Source organism: Apus apus, chromosome Z (genome assembly GCF_020740795.1).
Source record: "Apus apus isolate bApuApu2 chromosome Z, bApuApu2.pri.cur, whole genome shotgun sequence".
NCBI lineage: Eukaryota > Metazoa > Chordata > Aves > Apodiformes > Apodidae > Apus > Apus apus.
Genome location: NC_067312.1, coordinates 40,500,265 through 40,512,792, shown reverse-complemented (window position 1 = coordinate 40,512,792; position 12,528 = coordinate 40,500,265). Strand labels below are relative to the sequence as shown.

Genomic DNA, 12,528 nt, shown 5'->3' with positions numbered 1-12,528 from the left:
CAAGGCTGTGCTGGGAGACATTTGAATGGCTGAGAGACTAGTGTCTGCTCTATAATAAAGGAAGTACAGCAGCAGACTGCAGAAAAGTTTTGTCCTAATAGTCCCCTGAATTTCTATCCTCCTAGGGAGGGCTTTTTTAGGTATCCGCCTCAGAAAGACAGGAATTCAGAGAATTGCTAAGAAAAAAGCTACAGCAGAAACATAGCTTGATGCTGGGAGTTTTCATTTTTAAGGAAGAAGGGCAATTATTTAATTGGAAATCCAGTCTAAGGAAAGATGGCAATTCTAAATCTTTAAATCTCCATGCTCTTATAATAAGAAAAGGAGGTATTGGTTTACAATCTTGGGTATAAACTCCCTGTGGTCACATGCTGCCCATCATTCTCTGTGCTGCTTTCTGCTGGCGGATCCTTAGAAGCTCTCTTACAAAGATAATGTAGACTCTTTAACATTTTGCTTGTTACCTTTAACAGATGCTCTGTATGAACAGAATTCACTGTGTGTCCGCAGGGTATGCTACAGGGACTACCTCCAGTGTTGCAAACATGGAGATAATATTCTTAGGTCTAGGTGTTGTTTAAGCCAGCAAGTGTGTTGTTAAGGGTGACACTGTTCTACATGTGACATCATAAATAAAAACTCTAGAGACACAATTACTAATAAAATTCATTAGATGGGATGAAGCCAAACCAACATCACAAAGATGAAGCAGATGCATCATACTCAGACCACAAGGAAATTACAGGAAGAATACAAAAGCCTGTGACTTGCATGTCTCCAAGCAGTAGCCAGAGAGGCCTCCAGTAAGGAGTGGCACTCTGTGAGACAGTGATGCATACAAATCTACCTCTCCCAGACAAAGAGAAGCAAGGAGAGGGCAGGGGAGGAAAAAGGAAATAAACAATAAGAAAGACAAAACGGTAGGCCTGTTGGTCATTTACTCCAATTAAGCCAGTATTTTGTAGCTGTACTGCTCCAAAGTTCAAGTGATTAAAGTCACTACCTAGGTTTTGCTTTCCCTGACAGCATGACTTCAGGATTTGGATTCAGGCAGCAAAAGATTTTGGGCAAGTAGGCTTTGCTTTTGATACATTACCTGACTTGTTAAAAGCAGCAGTATTTGATTAAGGATTGTTCTAATTGCTTTTCACTAGGCTGATGAATTCATCAAGCTTTTCCTCATTTTCTTAATTTTATCCTGACAGCCAACTAATTGAATATCCAGGTTGGGATGGAAGGGGATCCTCAGTGAAGAGAACTGGAGGTTGGCATGAGAGGGTCTTGTATTTGTGGTTTTAACCATTTTTATATCGGGTTTTATATCTTTTAAACTCATGTTTATTGCTTATCTAGATGTTCAGGAGGGAATTCCTCTTGAATTCTCAATGGCATTTCATTACAATCATAACTGTAAAATGCCTTGTATCTTAGGGATGTGTAGAGTACTAGACAGCTAAAGAACAAAAAGCTCTTCTGGTTCACAATTTTTTTTCTGTATCCATCCATGCCCCACACCTCCAGACCCCAGGTGCTGTTTGTGCTGCTGGAGATACAAAGAGAAAGTTTATTAGGATGCTGGGTTAAAGGAAATGTAACAGCAGTGCTTGTGATTATCAAAGGGACACATGGTATTTAAGAGATACAATGATTTGCATTGGTTGCTGAAAAGCAGAGGACCCATTCTGTGGATTTTCATTGTATTAGGAATATTAATATAACAGCACCAAGCTTCCTGAAGATGAGATGGCCAATGATAATACAAGTGGTGGATTCTAGCACAAAAATACTGCTGTATGCAAAACTTCCATTCTTCCAAAGGATTTGTACTTTGATGAATATTTGCAGTAGCATAGGAATTAAATTACAGAATCCTGCTTCAGTTATTGTAATTTTGTTCAAACTGAGAGAGATTTCCTGGGCAGCTACCTTTAACTCACAGCATTCAGATCAGGACATGACATGAAGTTTGTCCAGAGTCATATATTCAAATATTGGGTTTTCGTTCAAACTTCTATAACTTCAGTAGAACTTGCTTACAGCTTTGCTTAAAGCTGAGCTTTAACTTCCATTCTCCACATCCTTTCTGCTTGCACATGATTTTTACTGAGTAAGTTTATTGGGAGTCAAATTTGGTAGCCTCTGGATGAGAAAGAGGATAATGCTCAGTGGAGCAGTGTACTGATGTGCAGGCATTCTGCATATGTTTCTGTGGGAGATTGGCATCCAGTGCTTCATCTAGTGTGTAGCCTTGAGTGGTTCCTCCAGCATAGTGCAAAGTGAGAGAGGGGGGTCCTATTGCCTTTGCCATTTTGTACAACCAGAATAATGCAGCCTTTACTGCATTATTCCATCTTCAGGACAACTCTTCCCCCACCAAAGTTCCAGGGTTATAGCTGAGATTTTAAATGCACAGAAGTAAAGCTGTTCAAAAATATTTTTCCTCCCATGGGAGATTTCAGGATTTTAAATTTACTTTCTGCATTAAAATCAGGATTAAAGTTAAAGCAGAGGGCACTTGACTCAATTTTGTCCTAAGTTTCAAATGTTGAAATGGAAAAATGTACGTTTTCAGTAAAATTTAAATAATTTGTTAGTTTAATATAAAAAGCTTATTTGGGCAAATATTTTGAAATTATGGATAAGATTATTTTTTGTTGGTGTTTTGTGGAAAATAATAAAAATAAAGCTTTTGTCCCCACTTCGGACTTATTCTGTTTTACAAAGCCAGAAAGGTAACTGAAGCCCAACATTTTCCTGCTGCCAAATCTTTGAAACTTTATTTTACACCATTAACATTTTTAAGTCAATTTTTTTGACTGGTGTTACGCTGAAGTCAGTGCTGTGGGAATAAAAAATTTTGGTGTCCTGACTTGTGTTCAATTAATATTTGGCACAACTTTCATTCCTACACCTGTTACCATTAATATTCTTGTTGAGTTTATCTGCGAAGGAGAGGAATTCTAAAAGAAAAAAGTGGTTGTATTTAACTTCAAGTGATACGCAGTAATTCCTGGGTCCAATTAATTCTTGGATTGAAGGGTGAAACTCCACTGAAGTCAATGGAGCTTAAATATTGGCACCAACACAAAATTTGTCCCATGGAGTACATTTGCATTGTCATATCTTGAATGCTCTTCATTCTCATGATTGACATTAGTAAAGGAGTCCCTTTTCAAGCACTTATTCATTTATTATTTTCAAAACTCATTTCGTCAGAGAGGTCAAAAGCTCTTCTCATCACCATAGGGAGCCCATGGGAATTTTGGCATTCTGGAGTACATCAGGTAGTCAACTGCATTAAAATGTTAATGCCTTTTTTTTTTTTTTTTTTTTTTTAACCGTGCTTTGGTTGTATCATGAGTGTCATACAACATGGCAGAATCTATTTTTTGAATGGAAAGAAAAACATTCCAGCAGGAAAAAATGTCATCACATTATATTTGGATTACTTCCAACTAATCCATAAAGTAAATTCCCCTAGTGAAAGGGCCCTGTCCCCACTTGCTTTGTGTCACTAGTGGGATGCCGTAATACCAATTTTATACCTTATTTCTGGCAATTTTTTGGTACTACCTATACAGAAAATAGATTGCAGATCTCCTCTAAAAGACAAATGTTTTCTCCTGCTTGTCTGTACAGTAAAGCAGGAGTTTCCCCTCCTTGTCTATGTTGATACTTTTCCTTAAGAGCAAAGAACAAGGCAATTATTTCTTATTGTTCATGTGCATTATGTTAGACCCCCAAGGTCCAAACAAGACCTCACTGTGCAAAGCACTGAGGGACTCTGCAGCTGAAAATAACCCCTGCCTGAAGAGCTTTTGGACTATAGCCCCATTCCTGTAGCCTGGAGTTACTTGGTTGGCCTGTGGGTAGGTTACAGACCTGGGGCTTCATGCACAGGGTGAAGAATGGAGGAAGGATGCTTTGTTGTCCTGCAAAAGCAGGGGGTTTCAGGGATTAAATCCCTTGCCCCAGCTCACGCAGGAAAACCTAAGGCCAACCCTGAGGTGGAAGCCAGATCTCCTCTGTGGCACCCTCAGCCCCTGACCCATCCATCCTTTCTCCCTGGTGTCATGTTGGCCTCCAGCGCAGAAACTTCTACCCAAGGAATTTTCCATTGAGTTCTGCTGCTGATGAGTTTCTTTCTCACCAATAGGTGGAAACTGACAGCCCGGTTTCTCAGGTGGCACAAGGAACGGTTCTGCCATCCCAAATGAGGCAGGAAAAACATCACGCAGAACAAGGAATTTTCCATAAGAAACTGTACCATAGCAACTGAAAAAGACGTTGAAGCACATTACACTTTCTCAGCTTGTTGCAACCTGTGCTTTGATGCAACAGGACATCAGAAAAGTGAAGACTTGTTTTTTCTGTGTTTCTTTTCCTCACCTATTTCTTTGGCCAGGAGAGTTGATTGCTTTAACTGGTGCTGCTTGATAATAATGAATTTATTGCAAAATTGTGTAACCTTTCCACATCCGTCTCCCAGGTCTGTGCCAGAACCTGTGTTCTGGCATACATTGTCATGCTATAGCTGGGGAGGGTGAGGGAACTACATCTACAAACTTCCATAACAGATCACAAGCTTTTGAAATTGTAGGTTAACTAAGCAAATGGGATGCACAAATATTTCTAACAGACTGACAGCTGTGCAATATGTGACATCAAAATAAAGTTGAGTCACTGAGTAGTGATAAATATGCTAGCAAAAGTTTCTGTCTTTTTTTCTAAACATAACCCAAATATAATTGCTTAGTGTAACAGAAGAAAAATCACTGCAGGAACAGGTGGCTGTGAAGTTGGTTTGGATATGGACATATTCTTGCTCTAGTAACGACAGACAGAATTTAAGTAAGGTGTTGTATATAATCTTTAAGGGAAGCCTTTGCAGGGCAGATGTTTAGCTTGTTCCCAAGCAGTTGTAACAGGCTGTTCAGGATAAAGAAATCTAAATTAACAGAACTTAAAATGCTCAGGTGAGAAAGTAGGAGAAAATCTTACTAGCACTGCCAATCAGTTGAGGTCTGGGGATGCCCTTTCATTTAAACTGGAGAAATTTGGTCATTGTCCTTTTCTTTTTTTCAGAGTTCATACTGCACCCTGCCCATACTTAATCTTTCTCTTGTGTCCCTTCTTAAGCCAATCAGCAGTTCAGTCTTGTGCTTCTACCTTGACAGTAAATCCCGTAGTGCAGTTGATCCTCCTCTACTTTGTATCTGCAGATACGAATTATTGGGTGGAAAACTGCAGCATAAAGCACATTTGCAATGCATGTACTGTCTTTTCATTCAAACTCACAACCTGTCCGTTTTCCAAGGTATTTCTGAGGCAAAATGTACCTCTTTTATCTAAGACCACTTGTTTCAGTGACAAGCCTGTTACTGATATGGGAAAGTCATTATCAGACTTTTGCAGAGTTGGGCTTGAACTGAAAATGCTGTACTGGAGCAGGAGTCATCATGACTGTCCTTACTAGGCCTTTCAGCAAGGTCTGGATGTGAAAGCACAGTACTTTTTGTACAGTAGCACGGATCATGCTTTCAAACCACTTGCTTCTAGCTTAACTAGCTTTTGATTAATTATGGTTTAATTACGGGGAAGAACACCTTTTAAAATAGTCCTGAGAAGAGTTTTTTCTCAATGATGTTATTCAGATGTTTAGCTGGAATAGCCCTATTTAGGATGCAATTTACCCAGTTTCCACAACTAACTGGCACTTTTTATGGCTGCTTGACACAAAATGAAATAAAATTATTCCGATAGCTCCTGTTTCAATATCTTAGTTTGTTTTTAGTTATGAAGGAGTGGCAAGGGAGCTGCAGCAAGTAGTTTTGAAATGCTGGTTGCGACACATTAATCCCTGAAGGCCTATCTATTTTTAGGTGGGATGGTACATAAAAGACTGTAAACTAACAACATACAGACTGGAGTAAGCAAATAATTGGGGCAGTTAGCTAAACAGCAGACCTCACATTTTCCTTTGCTCATAGCAAGTCTGCTTCCCCATCCCCCTGCCTCCCCTGTCCTTTAAATTAGGCAGCGCTGTGGTTTTTGTAATGGCTTTCTTCAGCAGCTTCTCTTTGTGACTGCTAATTTAGAAGGACTCCACTCCCAGTTTACATCTTGTGAGTGAGAGCAGGATTAGTTTCATGGCATACAAGATAACACTGAAGGCAATGCAAGAGAAACAGTGTTGTTGTAAAATCTTTATTCTGACCGTGTATTTTTCTTTCCAATTGCTTTTATTTTTGACTGTGTTATAATGCACTTAAATTTATGGAGGCCAGAATCTGTAAAAATACAAGAAAGTATTCATTGCAGCCAAATCTGTATTGGAAGAGATTCCACTTGAGATTTTGAAATGAAGAAATTTCAGTGAGGAGTTTGGGCCATTGTTTTAAAATATACCAAATAAGAACTTCAATGAATACAAAACTTATACTTAATAGTTTTGTGACACTATCCAAATATAAAGTAATTAACATTTAAAGAAAAACCACTATTGTGAAACAGTTAGGTAAGCATTCTGGCCTTATTTCCTAGGTGGGGGGGACAGTAATAAAGCGATTCATTCAGCAAAAGCCTAGGAGTTGTTTGCCATAGTGCTGTTGATAAATACCTTTTCCTCTGTGTGTGAGTCTAGGCTTCAGAAGCAAAGGATGTTATCTCTGTAGTTTCTCTGTAAGGGAAAATGCAAATCAGTAATCATTAGTTTTGCAGTTAGAGCATGTTACACCCGTGGAACATGTGGCTGAACTACTGTGCTCATAGTGAAGAAAATGTTTCAACAAGGGAAGAAGAAATGTGACAGAAGCAATGGGAAAGCAACATACTAGCCTGTAAGTTAGTTGAGAATTGTATGTGGGAAAAAAAAACAACTGCCCAAACAGATCTTGTAATTGGTTTTAAAATACTTATGTTAGCTCCTGATGCTTCCTCTTCTGCTTAAAATTCTGACCACAAGGGCAGGCTAGAAACACAGAGCCTTGTAATTGCTTGAGGACCATTTTATGGATGTTGGACTACCAAAAAACAAAGCAGCTCTCCAGCTCCATAACAGGCTTCAGACAAGTACCTCCTAAAATCAGGTCTGTACTTGCACTTGTGCGGGTGGTGGTCTTCCAGGAGGCAGCAATTAATCAGCACTGCTTGTAAAGTAGTCTGTTAATCTAACCTGGTGACATCTTGTCTGTAAGGCTAACAATAATGCTTTTGTGTACCTCAGTGTTTTCATTAGGTGCGGACAGCATGCATATCAACAGACAACACCCCGTCTCCTTAGCTGCAAGTGCCAGTTAGGAGCAACTTGAGACAAAAATCCAGTTGTTTCACTGGTTACAATAAAAATTATGGAAATTTTTAATATTTTCTTTTACTGATAAGCTCATGGGGTATTCTGCCATTACAGATCAACAAATGTAGCAGCCATTTGTGTTGGTTGCTGCTGCTTAAAATGCTTTCCAAGTACAGGAGTGTGTAGGCAGCTGGTATTTATTGCTCTGGGAGAAATCTTGAACTACAAAAGGAAGGGGAGGAAAGAAACTAAATTTTGCCTGTCTTTGTTCTGTGCAGACTAGATCTGCTGTAAGTAACATGGTGTATATTAGTTGAAACAAAGCAGTTTTAGTTTTTAAATGCAACAGTCATATAGATGCTAAGTGAGAACTTCTCTGGTCCGTGCATTTTTGGTTTCTTGCAGAGACTGCCAGAATTGCATTTGCATGCACTTCAGTCTACTAGTACTACAGAAGATTCAACTGTAAGTACTTTCCAAATATAAAGACCACAGGGGAAGAAAGGTGACTATGATTTATGGTGACATCTATCGAGCTTTTACAGAATATCATACATGTGTACTAGCTAACACCATAAAATTAACTGGTACCGATTGGTCAGAGCTCTGCTTCTGAGTGTAACACTCTCCTTTAGATCATGTTCATCATATGTCTGATCCTGAATAAAGATTATTCAGCCATTTCTGCCAGTCTTCGCGCTTGCCCTGCTATGTGTGTGCTGCCACTCAGGGAGAGTTCACATCTCGGCAAAGACTGTGTCTGTGTGCTTTGGGAAATCAGTATTTCAGGTATCTGACCAGTGGCTGCTTCTTCAGCAGCAGCAGGGCTGTGGGAGGGCATCCTTCGATGGAATAACGCCTGGTATTTTCTTCTTGCTTGGAAACTGACTGGAACAAAATGTTCAAAGCTCTTTATTCTTCTCTTTTCCCTTCCCTGCCCCCCCTCCCCCCTCCCCACTCCCCCTCCATCTTCCTGTCTTTCACTTCCATGCCTCAAAAGGTTCATTATTATTGTGTGCTAAATCAGCCAGTAAACTTTTACGCGTTTACTGTGTTTGGGCAGCTTCTGTTCCTTAGTGACAGCTGCTTGGCTCAGCACACTGTAATTATCAACTCAAAACCAAGATGCTTTTAGGTGCTGAAAGAGCACTGGCAGAGACTGAACTTGTCCTCAGCCTTGTCATGGGCCACAGCTTTAAAAGATCCCATTTAGTGGTTGGTTGGTTGTGTTGTGACTGTGAGTACTGGGCTCTGACTGTTCATTATCACAATGGACCCTGTGGGAAGCTGACATAACCCTAAAGGAGTACAGGTCTTTGCTTTTCATTAGCTGCTGATATATCATGTAGTTAACTTTTGATTAATGTATCTGTGTTAATTCTCTTTCTCTAAAATAAAGTTTTATTGATATGTGGGGAGGGGATTTATGTATGTTAGTGAAAATTTATGGAGTCCTTATTTAAACAGATGTCTGAAGGGGACATTGCTGAGAAACAAATCTGTTGGTTTGTTGCCTGTAGCAGAACTGAGATATTCTTTGCTCCTGCTTTAAGCCTACATCTCTTTGGTGTGCTGACTGAGTGACTGATGCGAGCTGCCACGGGGCCCACTAAAGGGCAAGTGGCCCTGGGCTGTATGTTGTGCAGATGAGTTGTGAGGGGCTGTATATAGTTGAGACTTTTGCTCCCTCACCAAACTTGTTTTAGCAAAGAAGGAGGTCTCCTCCTTATTGATCTGAAATGTAGAGAACGTAATTTCAACTGACAGATAACACAGTCCAGAACTCAAGTGGAAGGAGAGTTCTCATATCCTCTGCTAGATCTGTTAGGTATGTGTGTTAGTTTTCATGTTATATGAAGATAACATGCAGATCCAAAAGTAGAGATGAGAAAATATATTCCTTTTTTGCAAGAGAAATTATCTGGGCAAGTCCTCTTGTTCCTGTTTTCAAGCTACAGCTATGCTTTTCTCACAATATCCATGGGGAAGGCTGGGTTTTCTATCAGGTCAATGAGAATAGGCATCTATCATGCTGCTATTATAACAGGCTTTGAAGTGTTCTCAAATCCTGCTGGGCTACAGTTTAGTGTTATTTACAGAGCAGTTCCAAATAGGAGTATCTCTGTTTGCTTAAGCAAAGCTCAATGCAAGGGGCATGATACAGTCTCAACTGCATCGTTCCCTAGGATTTGGGGAGGTTGTCAGACCATGGAGAATTATGAGAAGTCATTCAGACTGTAGAAACCTCATGACCTTTATACATGGAATAATTTGTGTGTTACTGTACAGCAAACATACACTTTACTATCTTAGTCCTCTGGAGGATGCAGGACAGAGAACCAGGTCAACACAGGAGGTGTTATGTGGTCTACAATAAGCACATCTTTTTAAACTTGAAAAATGGAGCATGTTCTATGTTCATATGGAAGGAGGAAGAATTTTTTCCAGTGTGCATATAACAAGACAAAAGAAAAGTCATCTTTTCTTTGCCGTTGTTGAGAATCTGACCCTGATAAATCTTTGGCATGTTCAGTCTTGCAGACTCTTCATGACTTCATTTGTGAGATGTAAGTGAGAACTTTAGGGCATTTATTTGAAGGCAGCACAATGTAATAATCTTTTGACTGCTTTCTGGCTGCCGTAGAGGTATCTGGCACAGTCCAGCAGAAAAGACAGATTTTCTGGGTGTACCTTACATGCATATGCTGCCAGTTAGAACTAACTGCCTTGTTACCCATAAGCACTGGAATTCTGAAACTATAACAGGGGCTGAGGGGGAAATGCCCTATAGGAGCATAAGCTCCTATAGATGGCATGCCCTAGCAAAGAGGTGTGTCAGCACGTCAGTGGAACAGAAGCAGAACAGCAAATGCCTTGCTATGGAAGGATGCAGAAATGCTGAATGACAGCATGGTTGTAGAAAAGAATAGGCTCTTTTTCACGTCTGTTGATTTTCTTCTCTCCTTTCACACAGGGCTTTGGGGCAGTATAACACTTTAGTTCTAATCCTTTCTGTGTCTCTAGAGGACAGAGGGCAAATTGAGATTCTTTCCTTTTCAGCGTATAAGAAGACTCAAGACTCATTTTCTCTCCTTCTTGCCGATTTTATTTCTCGGTGAATAATACAGGGATCTGATCAAAGGGCAAGGAAGGGTTTTTTTTTTGTTGGTTTACAATGCCTGATGTCTTTTTGTGTCTTTTGTGGGTCCAATTCAGAGATAGCCAAGCATGTAGCTTTTTTCTGTGTTCAAAGGCCACTTAATGGCAAAACCCAAAAAAGGGGATGACATGCACAGAATCATATGAGCAAGTAGTCATATAGCACCCAAGCCTTCCTAACTGCATGCAATTAAGGAAGCAGGTGGAGACTGAACCTTTCTCTAGGGGGAGAGTTTACCTCTGCTGGCCAGAAGAAAGCAAAATATGGGCGTGAATAAGAGTCAGCTTTCCTCATGGAAAGCCACACAGTGTGCTGCAGCCTGATAAGGACTGTAAAAAGTGCTCTGAAGCCAGACAAAAGTTATTAGGAAAAGCATAAATAATATGCTTAAAAGTGATACATAAAAGACTGGGTTCCATCCTGCTATGATACTTTCTTTAATGTTCCCTTTTCTTTCTATGCACAATTAGCTGCAACAGGGCAGACTGACCCATCTAACATGACAGAAAAAGTGCTTTATCTTTAGTAAAATAGCTCAGCAAAAGGTAAGGATTAAGTATATGCTTAACTTTTATGTATGGGGATAGAATTTGAGACTGTGAGCTAAAAGCGTGTGGTTTATTCTTTCACAGGCTTGAAAGCTCCATTTATCCTCATACTTCCTTTTGAAAGGCCACCAGTAAAACCCTTCTGTCCTCTCTTATATCAAGGTACAAAATTATTTCCTTTTTCTTTTAAAATGAGAAGAGGAAAAGCAAAGTGGAGAAACCTACATCAAAAACAGGGCAATCTCCTTTCTATTTCACCTTTGTATCCACTAGACCAAGCTTGAATATGGCTCAGTCTCTGAATGTATGATGTTTCTTTCAGGTCCTGCTTCTCAGACTGGTATCCTGGGATGCTTTTCTGACTATGCCTGTTTCTGAAAACAGAGATAGAAAAGAGTTAATATTTTGAAGACAGTGTGTTTATTAACTCTTCTCCTCTTCAAGCGTCTGGTATATGAGATGTGCTACATGGTACTTCCTCATACTTTGCTAAGTTCTTCTGTTTCTGCAGCACAGAAGATCCCTAAAGATTTGTGTCAGGGTGAGGGAAAGGAATTCTTGTTCTGAGCTAAGAGAAAGGTGGTGGTGATATCGTTGTCTCCCGTAAACTTAAACAAGGCCAGATTTACCACAATAAAATAACACCAGCAGAGGTATTATGCAGCAACTCATGCACAATAGCCTTTGAGTTTTACAACCATTAAGCTTTTGGAAGAAGTTCATTGAGATTTGCATTTATAAATTAAGTGTGTATAAATCTGCAGAGGCAATGTGTGGTCAAATTTCCAGCAGACTTTCTGCTTCGAGCTGAAAAGTTAGTAGGCTGGAAGCAGCATCGAAAGAGAAACACAGCCATTTATTTATTTGCTGTTTATTCAGAACAGAATGCCAAATTTAGCTTTCAGTTTTCTGATACATACCAATTGTTTTAGCACATAACAGATCAAGCCCATATTTAATACATATTTATGATTGAAATTAAAACCAATTCCAGGTTGCTAAGGCTTTGAGGGCCTTTTGTATCTTAGATTTTGTACTCCAGCAAATTCATGCCTGGAAAACTGTCAGCTACCTTATTCTTGTTTTCCTGAAGGATGAATTTAGCTCGTAAAGCTCATGCATTTAAAGCAATGATAGCACGATTATTATGCTTTATTATTAAGTAGTTCTTTCTTGATTATAAGGATCTAATCAAGTAAGGGAATATGCCTATTTGTAGACAAGCTGAGAGGATCTTGGCTAACTAAAACAAATCAATTACCATAACAAAAGAGTAAGATGAAACATCTTACCAGAAATCAATAATTAATCCCAAAAGACAAGAAACACTTGAATTTAAGCCAGAAAAGAACCATGCCACTTACATAAAAATTAATTTACAGTGGGCAAGAGCTGTGTTGCCACTGCGGGCAGGTAAGGGAGCACTGGGCCGCCTCCCAGGAGCTGCAGCACTATATCACAAAGGGAAGCCTAATTCTCAGCCAACACAATAGAAAGTCTGGGGTTTAAAGTATAGATCCTGTGAG

The 12,528-nt window shown here is 39.6% G+C and overlaps 1 protein-coding gene across 5 annotated transcripts in view; it reads left to right on the top strand.

Annotated features, from left to right (window-relative positions):
* The window catches only part of NTRK2 (neurotrophic receptor tyrosine kinase 2), a 219,972-nt gene that overhangs the window by 137,426 nt on the left and 70,018 nt on the right, over positions 1 to 12,528 (top strand). The window contains exon 13 of one of the 5 annotated variants that reach the window (XM_051642181.1): positions 4,157 to 4,700. The exons of the other annotated variants lie outside the window; for them this stretch is intronic. Coding sequence (XP_051498141.1) covers positions 4,157 to 4,167 — 11 coding nt within the window. The 3' untranslated portion in view covers positions 4,168 to 4,700. Of the gene's footprint in view, positions 1 to 4,156; positions 4,701 to 12,528 lie in introns of those variants that run through there. 5 annotated transcript variants of the gene reach the window in all.